The sequence below is a fragment of the Hippoglossus stenolepis genome, chromosome 1 (genome assembly GCF_022539355.2).
Source record: "Hippoglossus stenolepis isolate QCI-W04-F060 chromosome 1, HSTE1.2, whole genome shotgun sequence".
In the NCBI taxonomy this organism is placed as follows: Eukaryota; Metazoa; Chordata; class Actinopteri; order Pleuronectiformes; family Pleuronectidae; genus Hippoglossus; species Hippoglossus stenolepis.
In genome coordinates, this window is record NC_061483.1 from 4,873,442 (window position 1) to 4,899,245 (window position 25,804).

General features: G+C 40.6%; 1 protein-coding gene across 1 annotated transcript; it reads left to right on the forward strand.

Moving 5' to 3' along the window:
- The first annotated feature begins 7,992 nt into the window (after positions 1 to 7,992).
- Positions 7,993 to 18,356, forward strand: LOC118105975 (APAF1 interacting protein). Its single transcript, XM_035154065.2, has 8 exons — positions 7,993 to 8,135; positions 10,863 to 10,931; positions 12,035 to 12,135; positions 15,095 to 15,143; positions 15,275 to 15,392; positions 16,007 to 16,142; positions 16,769 to 16,936; positions 17,041 to 18,356. The coding sequence occupies exons 2-8, from the start codon at positions 10,866 to 10,868 to the stop codon at positions 17,132 to 17,134; spliced, it is 732 nt and encodes a 243-aa protein (XP_035009956.1). The 5' UTR covers positions 7,993 to 8,135; positions 10,863 to 10,865; the 3' UTR covers positions 17,135 to 18,356.
- Positions 18,357 to 25,804: the final 7,448 nt, after the last annotated feature.

Genomic DNA, 25,804 nt, shown 5'->3' on the forward strand with positions numbered 1-25,804 from the left:
CCGGGGGATTCGAACCAACCAAGAATCTTCACTTGTGGTCTCGTTTCGACATTTCGGAATACGCAGTTTTGGACTCAGTATCAACTTGCCTCAGGCAGTGTGCAGCATATAATGACTGTTGTGATATGCTGGTATCTGACGAAAATGGATGCGTCACCGCAGAAGTTTGGCCCCGGGCTTCCTGGCACGTTTCATGGCCTTACGACACTCATCATTAATTACTCAGCGTGTGTGGGTGAGCGCTCGTCCAGACTTGAACGCCACACCTTGAAAGAGACTCGTTACAATACAATTTCTTTAGCTAGGGTGAGTAACTGGACTGACTTCAAAACTTGCGTGCAGCAGTCGGCTTGCACCGGCTAGACTTGTGAGTCAAGATTCAAAATGCTGTCAGTGCGCAGTTGTCTGTGGGTGACGGAGGAGGGCTGTACATCAGAGTGTGGGAGAGTTTGAATCCTCTGAGGCTAAATGTGAGGAAGTCAATGACGTTTTTTATGAGAATTATCTAAACATATGTCAAAAAGGTAAATTATCCAAATGATCTTCATCCCACAGAGTACATAGGGCATGATAGAGGCCACTTTCAGAATGGCTCTGATTCCAGGAGAAAATTATTTTCTACTGAAGTGTAAAGATTACATTCTCTGGAAGTTTGGAAACTAAAAAAGTAAAAAAACCATTGCAACTGATCCCTCTCCAACGACTTCCAGCACACTTATCTGTTTATTTTACCTTGTTTCTAATATACAGTTGCAATATATTGTAGTTTTGTATGTATTTATACAGCCTTTCATATAGTGTGTGGTATACTAACCTAGCTGAACGATCCGATCAGTCAAGGTGATTTTCATGGTCGTGGTAAACATTTCCATGAGCTGCACCAATCAGAGACGTCGCTATTACACCTGAGGATTGTGGGTAGTGTCGTAATTCTCCTTGACATTGCGAATAAAACACGTTTATCTTAAAACGCAATCAGACGAACTTGTCACTGTTTGTCACTGAGCTCTAATGCCTCTTGAATAGTTGGGTTAAAGCAGCTTTATGTGGAATTTGTTGTGGACTTTTCGTGCAGACACATAACGTCAGTGTTCTGGGGGAAAAGGCTTATGAGTAACTGTGGAGGCTTTAACTGGCGAAGAGTTTCATCACCCTGCAAAACTTCAATGGCTTTTCAACTAACATGAGGGTGAATCAGTGATGACAGGATTCTCATTTCGAGTTGAGCTGTTGCTTTTACATTTTCTGAGATATTTGGACTCAGAGCAGCACTTCTCTTTGGTTGAGTGTTTTACATTTTTCAGCAGCGAGCCTTGATATGGAGCCCTGAACATCGGGCCCCCGCTGGTGCAGGGCTTTTTCTTCAAAAAATATTCCAGTGCGTTTAAATCTTGAAAAGTGAAATAGCCTGAATTTCAAAAAGCACGGCCTGAACATGAGCACTGCTGGCCGATTTCCAAATGTACGAGTAAAAATCTTTGATGTTCATCTTTTCTCTCAAGTGGTTCAAAAGTAAAAGACCCAACACACACTCGAGCGTGGCCCCGCACACACACACACACACACACCTCAGGACTACCACATTTTCAAACTCACGGTGGTTTTCTCTGTGTTCATGTATAATCAAACGTGTGAATGGACAAACTTTTGCAAAGCAGCAGAACACAAGGTCTTTGGAGGTAGATGTGCCGGGCATGTGCAGGTCAATTAGCTGCCTGTGCAGACTCCCTCCCTCTGCTCCGCTCTTATCTCATGTTTCACAGCAGCCACCATTGTTGCTGTCCCTGAAATCCCCAGATAACTGAGCTATTCTTATTACCACCAAGAATAACCAAGAGAAAACTACCGCGGACAAATATCCACTTCAGTCCGTCAGGCTCACAGAAGCACGACAGAGACAGCAGAGCTTGTTCCTGCCTCTTACCTCAAAGAAAGATCTGGGGAGGAAATCACGTTGCTTTACTACCGTCCCATGTTGACCTCAATGAGATGTGAAGGGAGATTTATTAAATCAAGTATGGAGGAAAGAAAACTGGAATGGAAAGATTACATTCAATGGAAGTATGGAAGGTTGATGCTACATTGTTCACCTTGTTCCATCCAGAATACACTCTTAGGGATGGTCTCCATGAGTTCCATTATGGTCGGCTGAGGCTGAGGGAGCGGGTCGTCCACCAACCAGAAGGTCAGTGGTTTGATCTCCGGCTGCTCCAGTCTGGATTCCAAAGTGTCCTTTCAGGATACTGAAGCCCCAAATTTCCCCTGACAGCTTTGAAGGAAAATAAGCACAGCATAAAGTGTGCGAATGGGTGAATGTGATTTTGGGTGGTAAATGAAAGTGCTAGTACACTATTTAATCTGATTCTATGTTTTCATTTCTTTTGTACAACTGAAACTTCATAGTAGAAATTGCACAATGATAGAGCTGATTTAAAATATGTTGGACAATGGGTATAAAATCCTGCCAAATACGAATAAACTGAATTTAAATGTTCCTTAACTAATCATAGCACGAACAATAATAGACTTGTTTAAAGTTAACGAGTTAACATTGGAAATAACACTATTGCTGCGGCTTGCAAACCGTCACCACTAAGTCAAAGTTGCTTTAAAGCTGTATTTGTGTTTATTCTAGCTGAATGGCATTTGAACCTCTCTCCCTGTTTGACCCATATTGGATGAAGGCGAAGCGAGGGAACACGAAGCGGTGCAGGTAGCAGCTATTCTGCTGAATCGTTCAATTCACAGTCAAAGGTAAATAAGTGGTGCGGATTAAGCAACATATGTTTTGGTCCGTGCCAGTTTTTCAAATGTTCGAAAGTGGAGTACTTGACTAAGTGTCTTTAATTTGAATAGTGAGTGCCAAGTTCATTAGATTTTGTTAACACGCACTATGACTTCCTGCGCTCTTCGCCACCTGGAAAATCACTTTTGGGACACACCCAATGTTTGTGTCTCCATGTTGCTAACTGCTGAAGTTAGGCAGGAGCCCAATACGCTGACGTCTTCATCCCAAATCTGGCTCGGCTGGATTTATTTACACCACTGACAATACTTGACATGGCAAAACATGGCAGGCAGCTCGATTCAAAAGGTGCCACTCCTTTTTCGTTTGTAGGTGAATTATGCCTCAAGGGTTTAAGGAACTATTATATCCAGGATGGGCTGATTTGCATTTGTTTCAAATCCACGAATAACCTTATGTCTGTATTAACTGTTCCCATGAACACAAACAAGTTTATATGGATGATGTAATAATAATGTGCGATAAATATTTTTGCATTACTTGCTGATCATGATTTCACTTTGATTCATGTATAAATAATCTAGTCCAAGTGTTCTGCAGTGGTTTTACCACTGGGAGCTTCAAAAGTACCTTAATCTTGTCATATTTAAATGACAGTAATTCTGTAATTCCACATTGATTGAAATGTTCTTTTCCTTGTTGATCAAATTACAAATATGAGAGTAGATGATGACTATGAGACATCATGTTCACTCTGAAATGCTTCATTATTCGTTTGTTTACATGTCTTTTATATCCTGTATTCAGATTTACATTTACCGTGTTCTATTTAAAACTTGACTACATTTTATTACATTTGATATTTCACTCTGGATGAAATGTTTACTTAATGAAAGCCCCAGATAATACAAGTGAGTAAGGGAAGCCTCAAAAGTCATCAGCCTCATTGTCTCAGAATTGGCTGTGTGCGCCACATTTTTGCACTTATTCATTCGATTGATTTTGAAATATAAATGAACCTTTAACCTGCTGCTGGATGTAATTACTTAATTAATTAAAGTTATATGGGTTCATCCTCATGGGACCATTTATATCTGTAGTTTTAATTGCAAATCAATCCATTAGATAATTGGTGACATACAATATTGAAGTCAATTCCAAAGTGGTGGACTGACCGACTGACCGACTGGCACCACCATCCCTAGAGTCTGTCACTGATTAAATGACTGAAAAGAAGATTAAAGTTGAACTGTATGAATCCGTATGCAGTCCATACATCTGCCCATATAGATATAATCGTATAGATACTGTAATAATATCAAAGATTGAGCTGTTTCAACCAATTTCCCACACACCCAGCCTGTGTTTGTGCCACTGGTGCAGTTTGCAGGGTTTAATGACACTTCACTGTTACACAACTCACTCGCTCATCTCTGATGAGGCCTCTGACGAGAGGTAGACCCTCGGTGACATCTGCCAGACTGTAGATCGGCCAAAACACATTACTCACAGCATCATTTTCAGTATCTCATACAACCGCTTGGGACTTGGAGTCTTCTCAACAGGGAACAAAGCAAAAGCTGTTAGGAGGAGTGGCTGCCCTGCACGGAGCAATCGTCATCAATTCCCGGTAAAGTCCCTCAAAGCGATATCAGAGCGCACATCAGCCAAACAAGATGAGTTTTTCCATAAAAATATTAATTAAAGCTCTTCTCCCCTGCCGCCTTTGTTTTCCCTAACCACATCACAGTGTCTTTGTGTGAAGTCGGTATCCAGGTGATTATTGGTGACTCACCACACAGTGAATTGAAATCTGGGAAGCATGGATCATCACAGTATGGACAATAATAAACATATTTAAAGTTGTGGAGTTAGCATTGAAGATAACATTATTGTCGTGGCTTGTAAAACCACCAAGTCAAACTTGACCATATAAGCTGTCTTTGTCTGTCCCTGTTTGACCCGTATTGGATGAAAGCAAAGGGAGGGAACACAAAGTGCAGGTGGCAGCTATTCTGCTGAATCATTCAATTCACAGGGTTGTTCTCTACATGAGGGAACATGCGTTATACTTTGCAACCATCAATAAAATCAATATGCAAATTTTCATATGCCGTAAATGTTTATATGACAACAGACATATTAAATAGTCTGTTTACTGCACATATTCGATTGCTTGGGCTCAATATCAAGGTCGATTTAGGAGAAAAAAAGGGGGGAACAGGGGATCGTTAATTTACATCATTTAAAGGTATGAGATTGCTTTAAGTAACACGTGGCAAAAAGAAATCATCCAACCATCCATCATCTATTCCGCTAAGTCTTTGAGGCTCACATATTCACACCTATGTGCATGCTGCAGTATTCAGAGAAGACCCCCCCACACACGTTGGGAAGAACAATCCCATTAATTAAAAGTAATGATTTAAATGCATGACCATCTTTGTCCAGCTGCTATCTCCTGGTAAACGTGTAGTCTGTGTTTATATAAAGGGACTGAAACCTGAGTTAAAAAACTAAAATAAGTGAAATGTCAAAACTTACAACATAGAGTCTGATGTAGAACGGAAAGTTTTATTAAGTCAATGAGCAGAGATGCGTGATGTAGATTTTTAAAAAAGTATGATGTTAGCTCTAATTGCATTACTGTGATCTCAGTTTAAGGAAAAAACATCTGGCAGGGGTGATGTGACCCCCCCCCAAACAGCATGTTATCACACAGACGAGGCTTTACACACAACTGAGCAGAGTTGAACTGCTGCACACTGGTGATATGAAAGAGTTTGATGTAAGACCAGAGTGGATTACTTTTCATTTTATCATCATTTGACACAGTAGGTAGCAGTGCAACAAACTGCAGTTCAGCATCTAACCAGAGAGAGCGACCACTGCATGTGTATAAACACTAATGGAGGTCCAGACTGAGCTTTAAACCAGTATTGAGAGTGTGAGGGGATCTATATGTGTAAATAATGTAAGTAAAATGAGGATTTATACAGCCTTGTGCATGTTTCAGGCAATAAAGATTCTTATCCACCATGCAGTCCAAACAAGGTGTCTGTAAATCATTCATTCATCAAATATATCCTCTGCAGCGACAGGGAGTCCTGCAACAGATGGTTGAGACGCCCACAGAGCAACGATCTCCACATCATGGAGTCGCTCTAAGTTACAAGAGGAGACAAATGAATCCACAGAAGAAATGTGGCAGGTTCTCCAAGATGCTCGGAGCCTCCTCACCTGCCAAACACTACCCTGGGGGACTGGTGCTGACACTGCACTTTGTATGAAGCTAATTTATAAACTATTTATTGGAAAGCATCCTTACTTTATTTTTAGAATGCAATTAAAATACATGTATTTTTATAGCCTTCTTCTACTTCTGTTCTTTTAGTTGAGCATTTTTTATTAAGGCGAAATTGAATATTTATACAACATGATTCTACTTCTTACACTGAATAATCTCAATACATCTTCCACTACAGATGATTCAGTGATATGTACAGTATGAACAGAAGTAAAGATTAGCCGACACTAAAAACACACGTTTCATGTCTAGTGTCTGTGTCCCCTGTCGATATGTTTCCCTTTACTTGAGTATCAGCCAAACCTTATCTAGTGTTGGGACACTTTTATAGGTACTGATTGGCAAAGGGCAGAGATATCACCATATCAATTCCGTATCAGCAATAAGATCAAAGAAGGAAACATTCAAACTTTACACAATATATAGCCAACAAATCTATAACTTTCCAAGTGTTTAGATATTGGAAACAAATGTAACTTTTGCAATGAGGCTCCAGAATCCTTCCATTTTACCATCGTATACATTCAGTTACTTTTTGGACTCGATTTAAATTTTGTATATATTGTGTAACGACTGATCATAATATTGAGGGGGGTAGTTTTTATGTATGCTTATTTCATATTATTTTACAATTCATTTATTTGACTCTTATTTAATGATAGTATTTCTGTCAAATATTTTTCCTACTCGTTTGAAAATCTTTGCATTTTTATTTACTGTAATTGTGATTGCTTTTGCAGAAGATGTGTTATTATCGGCTGTTACGTGTCGTGTGATTTGCCTTCATATATAAGATACCAACAAACCAATTTCAGAAAGTATTGGTCAAATTCTGACAAACAATCTGAAACACAGGTAGCAGCACGAATCTCTGCCCGTCTGACTGACATCTCTCAGTGGATGTCTTCACACCACCTGAAATTTAACCTTGACAAGACTGAACTACTTTTCCTTCCAGGGAAATACTCTCCCAACCATGACCTGACTATTAACTTTGATGATTCCTTAGTAACCCCCACCCAGACTGCTAGGAACTTGGGTGTGAAGCTCGACAGTCAACTCTCCCTTACTGCCAACATTACTGCAACAACCTGTTCCTGTCGATACATGCTGCACAACATCAGGAGCATGCGTGCCCTTCTCACTCAGGAGGCGGCGCAGGTTCTGGTCCAGGCTCTGGGCATCTCACGCCTAGACTATTGCAACTCCCTCCTGGCAGGTCTACCTGCTAGAGCCATCCGACCACTGCAGCTCGACTGGTCTTTAACCTAAATTCACTCACACTACTCCGCTCCCTTCACTGGTTACCAGTGGCTGTCTACATCCAGGACATGGTCAAACGTTACACCCCAGCCTGTCCACTCCGCCCTGCATCGGCCAATCAGCTTGTTGCTCCCTCACTGCGAGCTAAGCACTCAACAGAATCACGACTGTTTGCAGAACGTCTACACATCTTCCGCCGCAAACTAAAAACACATCTCTTCAGACGATACCTTGAATAAAAATAAAAAGTAGCACTTTAGTAGTAATTGTGTGGCACTTACATATAGCACTTTGCAGTTTGGCTTTCTTGGTGAAAATTGTACGTTCTTGATTCTTGTTGTTCTGGGTTTGTACCCTCATGGTGGAACGCACTTATTGTAAGTCGCTTTGGATAAAAGCGTCAGCTAAATGAAATGTAATGTAAGTATCAGTATTTTATTGAATATATAAAGTTTGGTATCGCCGTCTCTACCAGAAACTGATCTGGACCACAATCCTTTATTTTTTAAAACATGTATACACAGAAAGTGTATAAATATATATAAACAAACAGCCATTTTATCTGCTGTTTATAACTTCACTTTCATCCTAATCAACTATTTTCCAAATCACATAATCCCATTTTAACATAATCCCATCCGCGTGGATTGACACCAACTACAGGGGGACGAACCATTCCCTCCACAACACTGTATTCCCCGTTGGTGTGTCGCACGTTGACGACGCAGCGTTAGCATGCACACTAGCGTTAGCAGCAGCGGTTAGCATGTCAACACGTCGCTCTTTTTAAATCTCAGACTGGATTTACAACACGAGGAGGTAAGAAGTTGTCTTTACCGTCGTCACGCGTCTGAACAGCGAGTGTGAAAGCGGCACGAGTGTGTGTGTGTGTGTGTTTTCTTTTAAAAGTTAATCCAACAGCCGAGTCAACGTTAGCATCAGCTAGCCGCACGCAACGTAATTTCGTGCTGTGTTGCACGAGCTAACAAAACTACCCAGCTAGCTTAGCCTAGCTTCACCTGGCTAGCTAACCCTTAACCTCTTCGATGGAGAAAACGTCGCTACTCACGTTTATCGTTATTTCCCCGGGGAAGAGTTTTACGATGTGCGACGTTACTTCTGTGATTTAACTTGTAAATAAAACATCCAACAACAAGTTTGTCCCTCAGTCAACAACACCAGCTACTTGTGTTCACTTTTTAAAATCTATACTTTATGGTTTAATTGGTTTATATGTTGTTCAGTCAAAGCTGCAAATTCATTCGTATTATTTATGACAATTAACTAGTTTATTTTTCATCATAATACTGTTTTGAAATAGTTCCCCCTCAAATTAATGTGTGTGCCATTGAAGCTACATATTAAACATCTTGAATTGAAAGTATGATCATATTATATTAAAAGGAACAACTTAATAGAAATCACAAGTTAAGAGACATTAAAATGAAAAAGCCAAATAGAGGCAATGACTAAATATTGTTTGATAAATATCACAGCTGCCAAGAGAAAGCGGTGACATAAGACTATTTAATTTAGTTATTAATTTCTATTTGATCTAAGTATACTTTATTATCACAAGACGATCGAAGATTCACATACTTTAATCTCATCAAATCATCAGCAACATGTTCAATTTAGCTAAAGTAGTGACTTCTCACATTTAAGAACCAGAAACCACCAGAAATTATGTATATTTAGTAAAATAAATTAAGTAAAACTGCTTAATTAAATTATTTGAATACCTGTAAGAGAAAGCGGTGATATAATACGATTATTAAATTGAGTTATTTGGTTATTACCTGATTTAAGATTACACTGTATTATCACAGTGCTTTTCTGAAATTTGTCCCAAGACGTTCACAGATTCACAGAATTTAATCCTATCAAACTATTTGTTTTGTCCAATAACAGCAACATATATTCAATTAAGCAAAAGTAGTGAATTCTCACATTTAAGAACCAGAAACCACCAGAAATGTGGTATATTTAGTCAAATAAATTAAGTAAAACTCAATGAATTAGTTGAATATCTTTATTTTCAGCCCCTTTTTTTAATATTCTAATCTAAAGTAATTGCACTTAATGTGAAAGTGTTTGCCACATGCACCATATTAAAATTGCCTGCTAAGGAGTAAGATAAAAAAAACGACAATGTTGCATCTGTAAAAACAACATGGATCCAGTTCGTTGAAATGAATGTATGAGTATATACTGTATATATATATATAAACTCATTTACATCAGTGACATCAGCGGCTCTGTACTAGTTAGTTCGGTGACGTCAACACTACTTCATGTTCCTTACCATGGGAATTCTACGGTTTACGGTTGGATGACACATTGATTGGCGTACGTGTGCTGATTTAAGTTTTTCCAGATAAGCAACCACATAGTTTATTAGCAGGAAACAGGTGCAAAACAATCTGGGAAAGCACCCCGATTAACATATCATCTCCAAAAGCAGGTATTGAGAAATACCGAATTTGATAATGTCATGATAACTGTCAGTACAACTTTTAAATGTCAAATGTCACCCAGGGTCAGTGACATTTAAGTAACTTCAGATTTCAAATGTTATGTCCACTGTTCCTCTTACAGTAATTTATCGTACATTAATCACTTTGCGTTGTCGTCAGAACAAAGGTGACATAAGTAACGATCAGTTGTCGGCTTTAATTAACGCTCCTGTGCTCATCCACTCAGCTCCTGAGGGAATTCTAGCTGTGTAGCTCACAGGCATCACACATTTGCGTATTCTCCTCCACTAAACCGGTCCATCTTTACTGTAAACTCCAAAAAGCTAACTAACACTATTTACCTGTCAACACGCCTCAATAAATCCCTCTGACTGTCTGTTTGTACAGTTTCCTGCAGCACCACCCGTCCCTTCAAACCGTAGTCAAACATAAAATAAAACTAAATGTTCTCTCAATACTGGCGTCTCTGCATCAAGCTAGTCCGCAGGTAACTGTTGATTTGTGTGAAATGCTCTTCGTTTGTTTTTATTTGGGCATTTTAAAACTAGAAAATACTTGTGTGTTTCCTGTTTAAACTGACGCACAAATCAGCTGATAATCTGTATATTTACATACATGTTGGATTCATAGAAAAGGACGAATGACGGTGGCGTTGTTTATTAACTGTACAGCAATGTATTTCACAACTACAATGAAGACACTGCTTGACTCCCTCAACACACCAAAAGAACATCAGTTTATTTTCCTTTCCATCATCCGTGTCATCATCCTTCCATACAAGGAAGCTGCCACTTCTGGCTAACTGACGTGTGGGAGGTGAAGAAAAGAAAGGAACGACTGATTCCTGTGTATTCCGCCATGTGTTTTTCAAACAGTATCTGATTCCAACAGGGAAGAAATCAACTGAAGGAAGTAAAACAAACAAAAACACAGGTTTCTTCTTACTCAAGAGCACTAAGCCAGTCTCATATGACAACAAAAAAAAAAACCAGTGTTGCTGCAACCATTTCCCTGACATCTCTCTTGGCATTCGCAATTGTTATTAATGTTGTCAACGGTTTTCTCACAGGAGATGTCGTCTGTGTGTGGTACCGGCAATGGCTTCCAGGATGAAGGTCAAGGGGTCGCAGAGAAACAGGCAAGCATCAGCACGACAGATAAACACTTAGAACAGCATGTGTGTGGGACATGATGATCACACCTGGTGTTAACATGCATCTCGGGGGATCCAATCACATGTGAGTGTACCTCCGTTCACCCCTGACGTTAAAATGCGTCGTCATATTGATCTCGAGTGACCACTTGTGATCAGATATCATTTCTCCACTCTGTATGCAAATAAAGAGGTGTGTGTGTTGGAGAGAGAGAACCCAAGCTGCACAAGAGGCCGAGCTAATCAATTGGCTGCGTGGAGCTCTTCAATGAAATTAGATTTTAGCAAGAAAGAAATTGAAAATCAATGTTGATATCGTGGTGGGCAAATAAATCAATGTATGGGAAACACTCTGTAAAGATATTTTGGGTTCATTGTGTAACTGTAGCAAGTCTGCTGAGTAGACGTGGGTCAGTGTGGCCTTGGACGCATTTGTATTCACACAGCTAAAAAGAATGTGGCCACATGTGTCCCAGACCAACTCCGAGTGTGGTCTGATCCAATCTCAAATGTGTCCTCAATGCGTCCTGCATGCGTCTACACCTGTACTTGGGTTTGAACTCCGTACTTTCTCCTGAAAGTTTCTGGAGGGGCCGTATGTGAGAAAGCAAATGTCCTGTTCAGTTGCTCCGGTCGTTCTTCAGAGTTTTTCCTGTCAGCCCTGTGGTAAAATGTCTCGGAGAATGTCCGAGTGAGCCCATATCAGAATACTCTGGGGGAATTCTCAGCAAGTGAGTGTAAATAACATTTGTAATATGCAAAACTGGGAGAAAAAAGGGAGAATACAAATATATCAAGTCATGTCCTGAGTCATGCATGCTCTACCCACGCACCAACCCGTCACTGTGACAGTTCCGGACATTTTTCCTGTTGTGAACAAACTCCTGCTGCGTTCTTTATATGCGACGAGCAAAGTCATGTTTCCAGATGTTAATACCAGGTCTGAACAAGGCTGTGGAAACACACCTGAACTTGTGAGAAATTAGAAGATATCTTTCAGGAGAAGTAACACTTACACACTGATTTTTGTAAAGTGTGATAAACCTGAGCTGTGATAAAGCCATCAACAATTTTTGTGTCTGTTCCAGGACCTGGAGCATCCGCGACTGCTCATCCCTGAGTTATGTCGACTCTTCTACCAGCTGGGATGGGTGACGGGGACGGGCGGAGGGATCAGTATAAGACGAGGGTATGTATCAAGATTAAGTCTTTGCAGAATAATGCGGAGGATCAGAAATAGTACATGTTTATTAAACTCAATCACTTATCTATCCGTGACTGTGTTTTCCAGCTTAAACGCTGCTAAATGCGCTTGTTATTCCACTTTAATTACTAATTGGCATTCCAATCGTTTAACTTCTGAATTTGCATAACTTTGACAGTTGATTTTTTTAAGAAACTTTGTATGCTGACAAAAGTGCAGTGGGGGCTAATGTGAGGTCAGTTTTATTGGTTTTGACAATGTGTGTAAATTTGGGGGAGAAGATGGAAGGCCACGGTTTTGCCATAATGAAGCCGAATTCAAACTGAAGACTTTGACAGGTTATTACAAATGTCTTTGAACTGTGTTATTTTGGATGGCAGCTGCAAAGAAGGCACCACCCATTAGCAAATCCCTGCTTGAAATGGGGACTGGCAGACATTTATTTAATTCCCTGCAGGGGAACCTGATGAAACCTCACGATGAAACCAAATAAGATTTACTGACGGCTGCTGCACGTATGCTGCTGTTTCATTCTGACAGAGAGAAATAAAAACCTCTGTCACTCTAACGTGATTCAAGAGAGTTTTCTTTCATCTTGTTAAATGATTATACTTTTGGATTTAGATAGAAAATAGGCGGTTCTCTGCCGAACTCCACCACGAGATCTCTGTAAATGATCATTTCTCAAAAGAGCCGTGGGTTTGATGGCTATTTTCAAGTTGTCGGCAGGTAGAGCGTGTAGCACGAGGCTGAGCTCGTACTGCAGCTGCCGGGGTTTGAAAACGTTTATTAGACCAGGAGGCAGAGTCACAGGCTTTCAAGCTTCTGTGCACTTCTATTTGAGGGCTACTACATTTTACTTTAAAAACAAATCAATGTTGCTACGTCTACACCGACCGTCTACAATAATCAAAAGTTTTCGAGCGTGTAAAACAGAGAAGTTTGGAAACACTGCTGGCCCCGTGTTTAGTTAAATAACGCTTTGCTTCCTGATTGGTCATGACAAGCAAAACAAAAACGTTGTAGCATGGATGTAGCTACAGAGTACATACATACTATATATATAATATAGAATTAAATCCAGCTTAGGCCCTTTACTAATAAAAATCGATAATCAAAACTCATGTAAAAGTCTGTGATGGTCTACTTTCAGATATGTAATTTGTGGCTGCTAGTAAACTGTTTATAAATGGGAGCTTTAATGGATCATAAATTTACTTATATGTATATTTAATGAGCCTTAATAGTGCTCAGGAATCTAAGAGCTGTATGGTTTAGATGCAGTGAACTGAAGAGCCGGGAGTGTTGTCAGACATTTTCCACAAAAAAATAAGTGTATTTATATTTTCAGTGAGTGCAGCTCTGCATTTTAAGTTTAGAAACCCTTTCTTTTTTTTTTCTACAGTTGCTTTGGTTTGACTCAGAGATGAGTCAGAGCCGGAGGCAGCCTCACCAAAACTTGTACTCAAAATCAATATGCTGCTCCTTTATCTGGTGCGTTTGTTGTGAGATAAAGACGAGTACAGTGACTATATCCTCTACATTCTGTGGGGAAATGTTGAGCCGCTCAAGACTCAAGTGCAGTATTAGTATATTTTTCATTTCAGTCTTCTTTCTCCTTGGGTTTATTTTGGACCACGGCCATAGAACGCAAGACTTTCCAATAGTGACAAGACCTTGTTAAGGAAAAGTGATGAGCTGACTCACAACATGAGTCACTCAAGTTTTTTTACATTGCATGTTCGCGGCTCAATGTGTATTTCAAGAAAATGAAAGATTGGAGCCTGATCCACAAAAAGCAGTTTAAGGAAAAATTCAAGTTAAGACTGAAAAACATCCGAAATACGAATAATCACTTACAATAAGTGCTTTGGTGGTTTTGGAACTTTTTATGGATAGAAAAGCTTTTGTGACTCTGTCAAGTTTTGCAATAGCTGGAGAGTTTCAAGCCAGTACACGACAAAACATTTTCTTTTGAGGTGAAGAGAAAAGACGCTCGGACTTGTTCTGAAATCTCAATCTTTCCAGATTGACATCTGAATTGGCGCCTTCTGAGTGCGTGGGTCCTCTTTGTAATCCTGAGATATTTGTATTCTCCCTTTTTTCCCCCAGTTTTACATTTGTTGCATATTAGAAATGTTATTTACACTCACTCGCTGTGAATTCCCTGAGTATTCTGATAGGGGCTCACTCGGACATTCTCCGAGACATTTCACCAAGAATGACCGGAGCAACAGGATGGGACATTTGCTTTCTCACATATGGCTCCTCCAGGAAATTTCAGGAGAAAGTACGGAGTTCAAATCCCAAAAATTAAGGCCACATCCAAACAACTATATTTTCATCTGAAAATGCACCTACTCTGCTGCGGATACGCTTGGTGTCCACACTTCTCTGGAGTTTTAGAGCTGCTTAAACAAAGTTTCGGTTTGGTGCTGCATTCCAGCAGAAATTGAGACGCTTGGAAACAATGACATAGACACTCCGCTTGCTGATTGGGTGTTTTCGGTCATGATGTAGCCTTCACTGATTCGTCAGGCTCTTATCACTGACCTCCTTTTGGAAGAAAACAACCGGCATCAGCCTCGACTATCAGTGCAGCAACATGGATAATCAATTACAAGCATTTCTGACCCTGTTCTGTTGGGCAGTTAAATCCTTCATGGAAGGAGACGAGCTATTGTCCTATTGTCCGTAGCCTAAGTCTTTCTGCACCTATCAACCTAATGACTCTGTACACAAGTGGTCACGTGATATTCGTTTTCAGGCATGTTAGTATGGACGAGGAGTGAAACTGATACAGAGCCAAATTTGCTTGTGACGACAGACATCGTATTAAACCTTTTAACACAAAAACATATCTTGGATGTAACTAAAAAAAAAACTGTACTGTCCCTTTCCTTGATATGAATACCAACCATGTTGTATGTCCTGTATCTCATAGCGAGCACATCTTCATCGCACCATCCGGTGTCCAGAAGGAGAGAATACAGGTGAGCAATCTTTTTACCACACTGTGAAATCTTTCTCTGCTTGACAGAGACGCTGAGTCATATTCAAGCAGTTTTAAATAAGCAGTATTTTTCAAGTAGTTTCTACCTTTGTTCTATTTTGTGCTGCTCAGCCCGAAGACCTGTTTGTGTGTGACATGGAGGAGAGGGACATCAGCTGTCCGCCTCCCTCGAAGAAGTTAAAGAAGAGCCAGTGCACGCCGCTCTTTATGAATGCCTACACTATGAGAGGTGAGTCACCGCAGTGCCGTCATACACCATGTCCCCCATAGGCACCACAGTATGAAGTCAGTGATGGAGCTGACCAGTAGTCTGACTCCCACCTATTTCCTTTCAGATGAAGTCAGTGATGTAGCACAAAGAAAGACAATTACTTTGAATTTAAATACAGATAATTGAAAAGGCTGATGGAAATGAGGTTTTCCTCTAATTTTAAAAAGACCTAATGTTCTGGAGAAGAACAGAATGATTAAACAATTGTATTCAACGTCATAACTCAGGAGCAGAAGAGGAGGTTGTGACTTTACTTCCTGAAACTTGACCGTTTGTTCGACGCATACAACTGCGAAAAGCACTGATTCTAGTCTTTTGGATAAATCTGTAATATTATTTTCCACAAAATAAAGGTTGTCCATTTGGAATCTGTGGTTTCTACCGAAATTGTAGTTATTTCAATAAATTAAACAGAGAGGACTTCACCGACATGATACCACCATGGGCATTGTAATTCACAGTCATCGCTTTTTTCTCCTCTTGCCTTGTTACAATTATCATTTCAGAAAGCCCACACCTGTAGATAACATGGAACAAAAATCCAAATCTGCTTTTCCTTTGTTAAAATACAGGGGCTCAGGCAGTAATACACACCCACTCCAAGGCTGCTGTCATGGCAACACTGCTGTATCCTGGCAAAGAGTTCAAGATAACACACCAGGAGATGATCAAGGGGATTCGTAAGGGCAGCGCCCGTACCAACTATCGGTACGTAGGAAAGTAGCTTTGTAAAGTTTGTCATTGTGACGGCATTGAGGCTGTGTCCATTGTACAAAGTTCATATTCACTCACTGTGACTGATATGGATTCGTGAGGGTCGATACGGATAGTGGGGAGTAAAAACTGTCCTATAACAACATCTAACCCTATTGAGAAGAAAATGTACAAAGATCAGAGACATTTCCAGCTTTGCCTAGTTTGGCAGCTGCAGACTTATTACCTTCATTTGGGTTAAGAAAAGCATAACCAGGGTACAACCGGTCAACTGCGAGGAGAGGAACATTTCATAACACGCTGTCTGTGTTTACACGCACATGATAATATAAAAAGATCTTTGTTGGCATCTCAAGAATATGTCCTGTCTTGCCTGAGTTTCTCACCAACTAACAGGATAAAACCTGTTGATCTGTTTTAATACAGGCCATGTTGGACTTCAAAAAGAAAGTGAATTTACAAAGAAACAAACACTCTTCATTTCAGGGATTCACTTCAGGATTTATTATTGTCTTTTCTGAAAAGTTAACTCCACTTTAAAAGCTGCTGCCAAATGTTGACGTCTTAAATAGTTTCCAACCTGGGTGTAGTTTATATCTCTGTGTCCTGCACTTACACAGGTACGATGAAACCTTGGTGGTGCCAATTATTGAAAATACCCCCGAGGAGAAGGACTTGAAAGAGCGGATGGCTCTAGCGATGGAGGAATACCCAGATGCATGCGCGGTCCTCGTGCGCCGGCATGGTGTTTACGTCTGGGGCGAGACGTGGGAGAAAGCCAAGACCATGTGAGTATTTACCCCCCCCAGTGCTATTAACCTCTCTGAGCTGGTTTATGACTAAGAGTGTAAAAAAAACTGACTTTCATGCAAAAATACTGCTTCACTTTTAGGTGCGAGTGCTACGACTACCTGTTCGATATCGCCGTCCAGATGAAGCAGTGTGGACTGGACCCCTCTGCCCTCCCGCTGGAACACAAAGTGTGACACTCGCTGCCGCTGTTTAAAGAGACGTCTGTCGCAAGAACGGGCCCGGTGGAATTCAATCAGCAGAGCAGATCGTAATCATTTGCCTTTCACGCCGGTCTGCTTCAAATTGGATGAAATTTGATGCTGAGGGCTGATTCAGGATTGAAGGAGATTGAATGCTCGCGATCCAGAAGCACCCGGAGGTAAGCTGCAAAGCACTGTGGGACGACTGCAGTCAAATCAGCGTCCTCGGGTTCAAATGCTTTCCTGTTCAAGTCCGACAAGTGCTGGAATCGAGGTCTCGGCTTGAACGTGGTGTAGCCTTTATTTAAATTGTGCTGTCTTTGTTTCAATCAATAAAAAACGGATGGAATGTAAATCGTCGAGCATTGAAATTCGGTTTCTCCTCCCACAGACGAACCCAGAATGAACCAAAAATGTGCCAATTTGCAACCAATTTATTTCTCATGCTGTTATTTCCTCACTGTATGTAAATGACCTATAGGAGCATCAATCATTAACAGCTGCATTCATATCCATTGACAAAGCACTGACAAAACTAGTGTCGGACTTTTGAGTCATACAAGATGCTCTTTTAATACTCACATTAATGAGCTATCGAAGAAGCTGAATTTGTGTTTCTTTTATAGAAATAGTAAATGTTTTACTTTCACCAATAGATTGCAGATTGTGCAGGCAACATTTCTATCAGTGCTACACTACGCAGATGTGATTTACATGCATGCAGCTACACGTACTCTCAAGCCACCGGAGGCTTTATATCACAGTTCCCTTTATTACAGGTGACAGTTATCGGAGCCATCATTGTCCCTTGTACCAGAAAGTAGCGTGGCCTTCACTTGCCACACGTACAGAGCTGCTTCTTTATTTATCATCCCTTTTTTAAAAAATAGAAATATGGATCACCACACTCGTTCTCAACAACACGTCCCCCTTGACAAACCCTACATGCGCACGGATTCAGATACCACGCTCCTCATAGTTGGAATAAACTTCAGGAGTCAATAAGGGTGGATCGTTTTTCAACCTTAGAACAGTTAAGGTTTTTGTTAAAGGAAGTTTTAGTTGATGAAAGCTCCTGTCTCATCCCTTTTTTAAGACATTTAAACTCCTCCGTATTTAAATTTTTACTTGTTTATGTAAATGCAGGGCACCATTGTAAACGAGAGCTCTGATGTCAACCGGTTCATACCCTGTCTGAATAAAGGTTTTCTCTCTATCTCTATCTCTCTATCTATTTTTTCGAAAAAAGCAGAGTGATGTTTGCTTTTGTTTTCTGAACAAAAACATCAAATACCTTTTTTGTTGCTTTGTGGTAAATGCAGCATACGTACAAATGGCTTTGGTCATTTTGTCAAACACCTTTCAGGGAAAATAACGCTGCACTGAAAGGACCCTCGCTGTGTCCGTGGATCCTTTCACTCCCACTGCACCACGCTGGCACAGGCAGGTCCATTTGGCGCCGGCATCGCACAAAGCCTGTAGATCTTTGCTCAGCGTGCCTTCAGTCGTTAGCGCACTCGTTCTCCCATGAAAGCTGGAGCTGTTGTTCTTTTAACAAGCTCCCTCTGCTGCCACCATCCCAGCACCTCCGCAACTGCTCTCTGAAAACAGAGCTCTGTCAAATGTGCCGCAGGCTCATTTAAAATTGGAAAAACAAGACATGTATATACATAAAAAAAAAATTGTACTAACAATGCCAAGATACCCCGTCTTCTGATTACTGAGGCATTCTGGGGAAATGATTTGAAAGTAGAAACTGAATGTAAGACCTTGTAAAGACATAAATGAATTGTCATATTGTTATTCAGTTTTCTTGATGCTGCTCAGTGGTTTTATCTACAAAACACAAACTAGTATATAAACAAGAAGAAAGAAAAACGACTCCGCAAAATATTCAGCAATGTCAAAATCAGATAAAAAAATCTGGCCCCAACATTTCAAGGGGGTCAAGTGCTTGCGGCAAATGTTGGCTGTATTATACAGCATATTACAATATTCACTATGTATTCACATTAATATTTATTACCTGTCAGCTGGAAAGATTCAACAACAGACACATTAAGAATTAAATATGAAGGTTAAAAAACGGAGTCACAACATAGAGGCTGTGGCACATTAACCATTCTGTGGTGACATCTGCCGCACGAATACTTAAAGGGAGTGAAACTGCTGCAGTTAAACGTCCATTTTGGATTGTGGGAGCAGCCCAGCGCTACAAAGCACAGGTGGTCACTTTGGAGATAAGCAGGAACTAAGAAGAACGAGGATTTGAACTGACCAGAGGTGCATTTTTAAACCTCAGTGGCAAAAACAGTGGGTTTCTGACATTTTCTGACACCACAGCGACAAGATCACGTGTTTGTGTTTACAGCACATCTTGGGCTTTTATCACCAGAAGCTCTCTTGACCTTGTCCTCTGTGTCTTCTACGTCTGAGGCTCCACTTTTTCATCCTGAGATATTTGTTTTCTTTTTTGTTTTTTCATTCCTGCATGTGTCCGTTGTTAGAAACTCCTGTTGTGATCTCTCCTCTGGAGTTTCTGCAGACTTTATACCAGGGGGACAAAGTACGATATATGTACAATATAATTAAGCTGTGTCTCAATTCAGGGGCCACGTCCTTCTGAGGACCAGGTCGACTACTACATCCTTCATCAGCCACTTAGAGCGGACGGACTGAAATGAGATGCTCTGGTTTTCTTATTTCATCACCAGCTTGTCCCGCCTTTCCAGCCGCAGCCTGGCAACAGAGCTATGAACAAAAAAGTTCTTTGGTTAATTAAAAATGTATAAAAGATGTGGTTCAATTAGCTGTTTGGTTGAGTATTCACTTTTAAAAAATAAACTCCAGATCTCCAGAGTTCAGTGCCTGCAGTGTGAAAGCAGCTGAGGAGAAGCACTGATGGAAATAATGAAATGAATGACTGGGCCTCTTGAATAGAACAGAGTCATTATGGAGGTTATCAGGAACACGACTGTCTCCTCGTTATAATAATATAATGACGTTATTGAACGCTCTGTTCTCTTTAAGGTGCGCGCCCTTAATTCATGGGATTAGCAGCACCTTGGTTTGGTGGCTTTGTCAAGTCAAATGGGCGGCGGTGAAAAAAGCTCTAAGAGCTGGAGGCCAACTGCAGTAACACAAGGAGAAAACCTTCCCCCCCCCCCCAAAATCAGGTCACTCACTCTGACAAGAATCAGTTTGACTCTGAAAAATCATTGAGGAAACGTTTAAATGAGCAGTAAAAGAAATCATTCTACGGAGCCTCTGAAGTCCCGACAGGTGATATTCATTCATCTGGTGCACACGACATATTAAGTTGTTTTGCACATGATAAATATCCTGTGCGCACCACAATGGAGAGAACTCTGCTTTTATTTTCATCTCTGAATGTCATGTAATAAAATTCTTGCTGCTCTTGTATCCTTTGCTGCACATACATGAGCATCCACGTTATTTGTCTTGTGTGCACGAGATGTTTATTGTTAAGTTATTATTTTGTGCATACAAATAAAAAATAAATACAAATCTTCTGTCAGAAGCTGTGTCTATTTGTTCCTCGGTCAAAATAATCACACAGCAGCCATTCAGCTATTTACACTCGTGTTAATTTCTCTTTTTAATTTGCTGTTACAGGACAGGATGTGCCAATTAATAAGCACCGTGTCCCGGGTGGCGTTCTAAACGTCTGCCACCTTTTCAAATGCCACTCTATAGCAGAAAGACTGTGGATGAGGCTGAGTGGTGGAGGTAAAGAAGTCATCACCAAACAGGCAGGAGGCACGCCACCAGTTTAGCACCCGGGGGAGATTTGAGCACAGGTGATCCACAGGAAATCCATCAGCTATCAAACTGGCAAACTTGTCTGGTAATGACTTCAACAAAATGAGCTGCAGCCACGATCACAGAGAGAGAGGGGGCGTCATGTGACTACAAAGTCTCTCTCTCCCTCACCTGAAGAGCTTTCCCTGGATGAATGTATCAAGCGGGGGGGGGGGACTTTCATCCTGGAATCCCGGGATTTAACGTGTGATCAGGAGTTGATCATCTTCAGACTTCAGTGACTTACTTTGTTTTTTGGTTTTCAGGCACAGATTTAGGGAATAAAACGAGTTGATTAGGTTCAGAATTAGGTTAATTCCGACTCTTTCATGACATTAACCACATGAAGCCGGGCGTCTTAGGCCCAGGAGACCCGACCTAAACGGTGGGGGTGAACAAAGAGAGTGGCTGCTCCACTGTGGGAGCAGATTGTGGGGCTACATAAACTGGATGCTTGGCTCTGTCGTTCTATTCACACCAGGGGGCAAAGTGTTTTCTGTTAATTAGCCAGATAACACAAAAAAGCTCCTGGACGGATTACCTGGAAACTTAGTGGAAGGTGTTCTGTAAGGGTCAGAGGAGAACCCAGTAAATATTGGTGCGGATCCAGGAATTTAACGTTGCAAGAAAGGGTGGTTTTCAAAATGATTTTTGAGAGAATAGCTCGTGGATGAATCAATCAATCCAATTTTATTTGTAAAGCCCATATTCACAAATTCACAAACGCGTCTCATAGGACTTAACATGATGCAACATGTTCTTATCCCTCAACCCAGGTATGTTTAGGGCCCTGATATTTACGAGTGTGTGCAATCTGCTGCAGATCTAGAGAATTACATGTGGTCTCATTAGGAGATGGTTGGGCCTTGGCGGAGGTAGATCTGCTCGACCGAGGGCCCTTAGTTCTCTACTGGTTTGCAAACAGCATCTGCTCTGGCTGGATACACCCACAGGCCCAGTAAACAGCCACGCTAGCTGTCCACTCCAGGTGCAAATAGCTGTTGACCAAACAGCATCTGCCAGAATGAGTGCTGAGGAGAGTCAGAGGATAACTGACCTACAGGTTTATCCCCACTGTATACTGTATGTAAGAGGTGGTAAACAGCCACAGATGGAGCAGTTGGTTTGTCGGGACGTTCCCTGAACTGCACTTTGTGATTACACTCAGAGCAAAGTGCTGCTTCCTTTAGGTCGTTCCCTGACACAAGCTCTGAGGCAGAACTGTGCCCCGTGTTTGCATTTCTGTTTGAACTCCATTAAAAAAGGCTCATTTTAATTTACGTGTGTTCATGAAACTTTAGATGGTGAACACAGTGGGTTGCCTGGCTCGGGAAAACGGAAAAATCACACTTGTGTGTTTGATCCTCTCCTCCTTCATCACTGCAGCCATTAGCTGTGTGTGGTTTTTTTTTGGAGCACACTATCAGTTGCTGTGCAGGGCATCTCATTACGAGCGCTGCAGAAAATGTTATTTTCCTTTTCAATCAACCAAGGGACATAGAATAGTTCAAGTGGCGACGAGGCGCCGCTCAGCACATAAATCATGTTCAAGTTGTATTAGCGTGTTTGGCACCTGTGTCTCAGGAGACAGGGAACACTCATTGCTGCACCATATTTTTCAGGATATTGATTAAATTGTAAAAGTGTTTATGATTTTTAGCTCCAGTAAAAGCCCCGTGACAGGCCAAATGGTGACATAAATTCTGATTATTGACGGTCAGACACAGAAGCAGCGCCCGGTCATGTGTGTCCGCCGCTACGCACCCGTCCACGCAAAAAGACAAAACACGTGAAGCTCACCATTTATCTTAGGGTCAACGTTTGAACCACCATTTCTGCACGTTGACGTTCTCATGGCGCTTCGATCTGTTCTCTCGTTTGTCCGTTTGTCTTCATTTGATGGAAGAAGAGTCTATTTGACACCAGAATATTATTATTTGTATTTTCTTTAGTAGTTTGTCACTTCACATTTAGTATTATATATTATGGGTAACATGTATTTCTATAAATTAGTTCCATGATTCATGTGGCAGAACTATAACTGTACACAAGTTATTATCTCGGCTGCAGCAGTTGGCCGCTGCAGCCGATTACTTTTACTTTACGAGTCTTGTTTGGTTAAATTTTATATTCTGCAAATTCGATAATGGACCAAACGCAGACAAAGTGTTGCATTGAATTCAATAGTTCGTCTTCATTCACTGCGACAACAACAGAAGCAAACACTGACGGCATTTAGACACAGTCAGTTGTCGAGGAACAAGCTCATACACATCAACTATTTGCATAAGTATATGTATGTAGAAAAAAAGGGGGTGGAGCATGACCCAGGGGAGGAACCCACAAATGTTTGGATGCAGATCTGGATCAGGGAACGGATCCAGGATTTATTTATTTGAATCTAATAATTAATTTATCACTTTCTTTCTTTACTTCTCAGAGAATAATTCATTGATAAAATGACAAAAATGCAAATTATATAATGCAATTTGGTGCCGATCCAAATAAACATCCTGTCATATAGTGATTTTTTATATATTATATATTGAGGAATAAGGTCGGGCCTTACTGGAGAATTCTACCTGAATATTCCAGCTGCAGATGAATTCCACTTCATGCTGATCATTCCTCTGTGGTGGTATCTGCTTGGTGGGATGGAGGCCGTGAAGATAAAGACAACCAGAGGTTCAATGGGTTTGTATCAATAAAATATTGATAAAATACTTAAAATAAATCAGAGCTGCAGGGAAACATAATAAATTTTGACCGAACATTGACTGAATTTACATTCTGCCGAGGATTTATGAGAAATATGAACGTGTATTCAGACTTAAAATCCTGAGGAAACGTCACTTGTGATTCAGTGATGCAAACACATCACCTGTGAATCACTGATTGAACTGATTTAAATCCACTGGGGGAAAAAACCAACGCAGGACTTTGAGAGGGATTAATTTCTGATTCAGGACTCGAGGTGTTGCTGCTGGTTCACGATGGCATTGAGACTTAAGCCTCTGCATCAGGTTTGATTTCCTGAGCTGCACGCCACACCCTCTAACCTAGATAGCTGCTCGATACGCTCAGAAATCCATACGAATCTCATATAAACAAAAGGGTTGTTGTTATAGATTTGTTTTAGCTACAGTTAGAGAAAAATGAATCGTCTACTTATTTTCTTGTGTGTCCTCTGCAAACAGAAACGGTTTTGATACGTTTTAAAGTGAATCAGCCGCCTCAGAAAAACTTATCGTCGCGGCAGCAGCACTTCGCTCTGGGCCGTCGTCTTCTTCTCTTAATCCCTCCGCCCAGACCTCACTTTGTTTCCTCGCCTGCTCTGACTTTGCTGATAGAGATGTGACGAACCTCCCCTGAAAACCTCTGTTTGCAGATACACCCAGTTTCACTTAAAGCAGCTGAAAACAACCCAAAATGTCTTTTTAAACCACTTAATATATCATTTAGCTTCCAAACGACACTTAAATGAGAGTATCTTCTGAATGAGTCCAACACTTAGAATGTAGAAAGCTTAATGATCGCAATGTTGATGAAGTTTCGCAAGTCATTTAGAGATTAATGAACTCTAGAATCTCAGTTTATTAAAATCCATATCAGATAAATCATATTGTAGGGTCAGGTAACCATGGAAACCATTGAGAGATTTACTTTGTTTAATCTAGAGAAAAGGTCATTAAAATCAAATTAGTTCGTCCTCTTGAAGTGAAAAAATGTTCTCAGCTAATTTTATGGTAATCTGCCGTGCAATCTAAAATTAGGTTGTGAGACATGTAGCATGCAGAGTTGATATATTTGCAAGTATATGTATATGTATATTTATATATACTGTATATGCCATGTGACAGACCAAAATCTGAATCATCAGTCTGAGACCCCTCAGTCGACTGTGACTCTTCTATTCGATCATGTTGTGTTTTTATTCTATTGTTTGTCAGTGTGCAGCTGCTTCTGTCGGCAAATCATGTTGTTGCAGATTTCAGATAAGAGTCGTTAGTAATGTGGACACATTAGTTCAGAGGGAAACTTCCCTTCTTTACTACATGACGTGAAAGTTTCTGAACATTCCAGCAAATCCCGTAGTTTAATAAGTGTTGTTTAGTTTGGATTTGATCGATCAGAGGAGTCGACTCAACAGTCCAGTGTTCTTCACAAAATACTACTTCAACCTCATTCTCGACATTTCAACTTTACTTTTGACATTTTGACTTCATTCACGAAATGTTATTTTCCCTTTAAACTCAACATTTTGACTTAATTCTCTGAATTGTATCCCAACTTTATTCTTGAAATTTCAACTTTTTTGCAAATATAGTACTCTGACATATTGAATATTAAACTGTACTCATCATTTTTAATTAACTTTTCCTAAATTCCAAAATATAAATATTGGGTATTTTGTTAAAGCTTCTTGAGGTTTCTGTGTCTATTAGTTAATCAGGTTTAACTGTGCAAGCGAATGTGAGATGAATGTAGCATCAATGAAAAGTCATTCAACTGTGATAGAGACTCTTCGGGGGAAACATACATTCATGTGATGATCAATAAACAGACATTCGCATGAACACCTGATCAGTTGTGTGTTTTTCACAGACGCATTTTATATGTGAGTTTGTTTGAGGAGACGCCGAAATGTCTGCCTTCAATCATGTGGCTTCAAACAGGCTTTGAGAATATAGCTCCGACTTCAGCTTTGGTTTCCTCCTCCTCTGAGGCCCGTTTGGTCCCCAGGGCCCTGAACACAGCCTCAAACACGTGGATGGAACAAGAAGGCTAATCAGGGAAAACACAGAATTTACATCAATCAGACGCAAAACATTAAAAACGCCC

What these genes read in the sequence shown, in the direction of transcription:
- LOC118105975 (XM_035154065.2), top strand. Translation starts at nt 10,866, where the DNA reads ATGTCGTCTGTGTGTGGTACCGGCAATGGCTTCCAGGATGAAGGTCAA. An exon ending in GGGATCAGTATAAGACGAGG is followed by an intron (nt 12,136 to 15,094) that starts GTATGTATCAAG and finishes TGTATCTCATAG; the next exon opens with CGAGCACATCTTCATCGCAC. An exon ending in TCCAGAAGGAGAGAATACAG is followed by an intron (nt 15,144 to 15,274) that starts GTGAGCAATCTT and finishes TGTGCTGCTCAG; the next exon opens with CCCGAAGACCTGTTTGTGTG.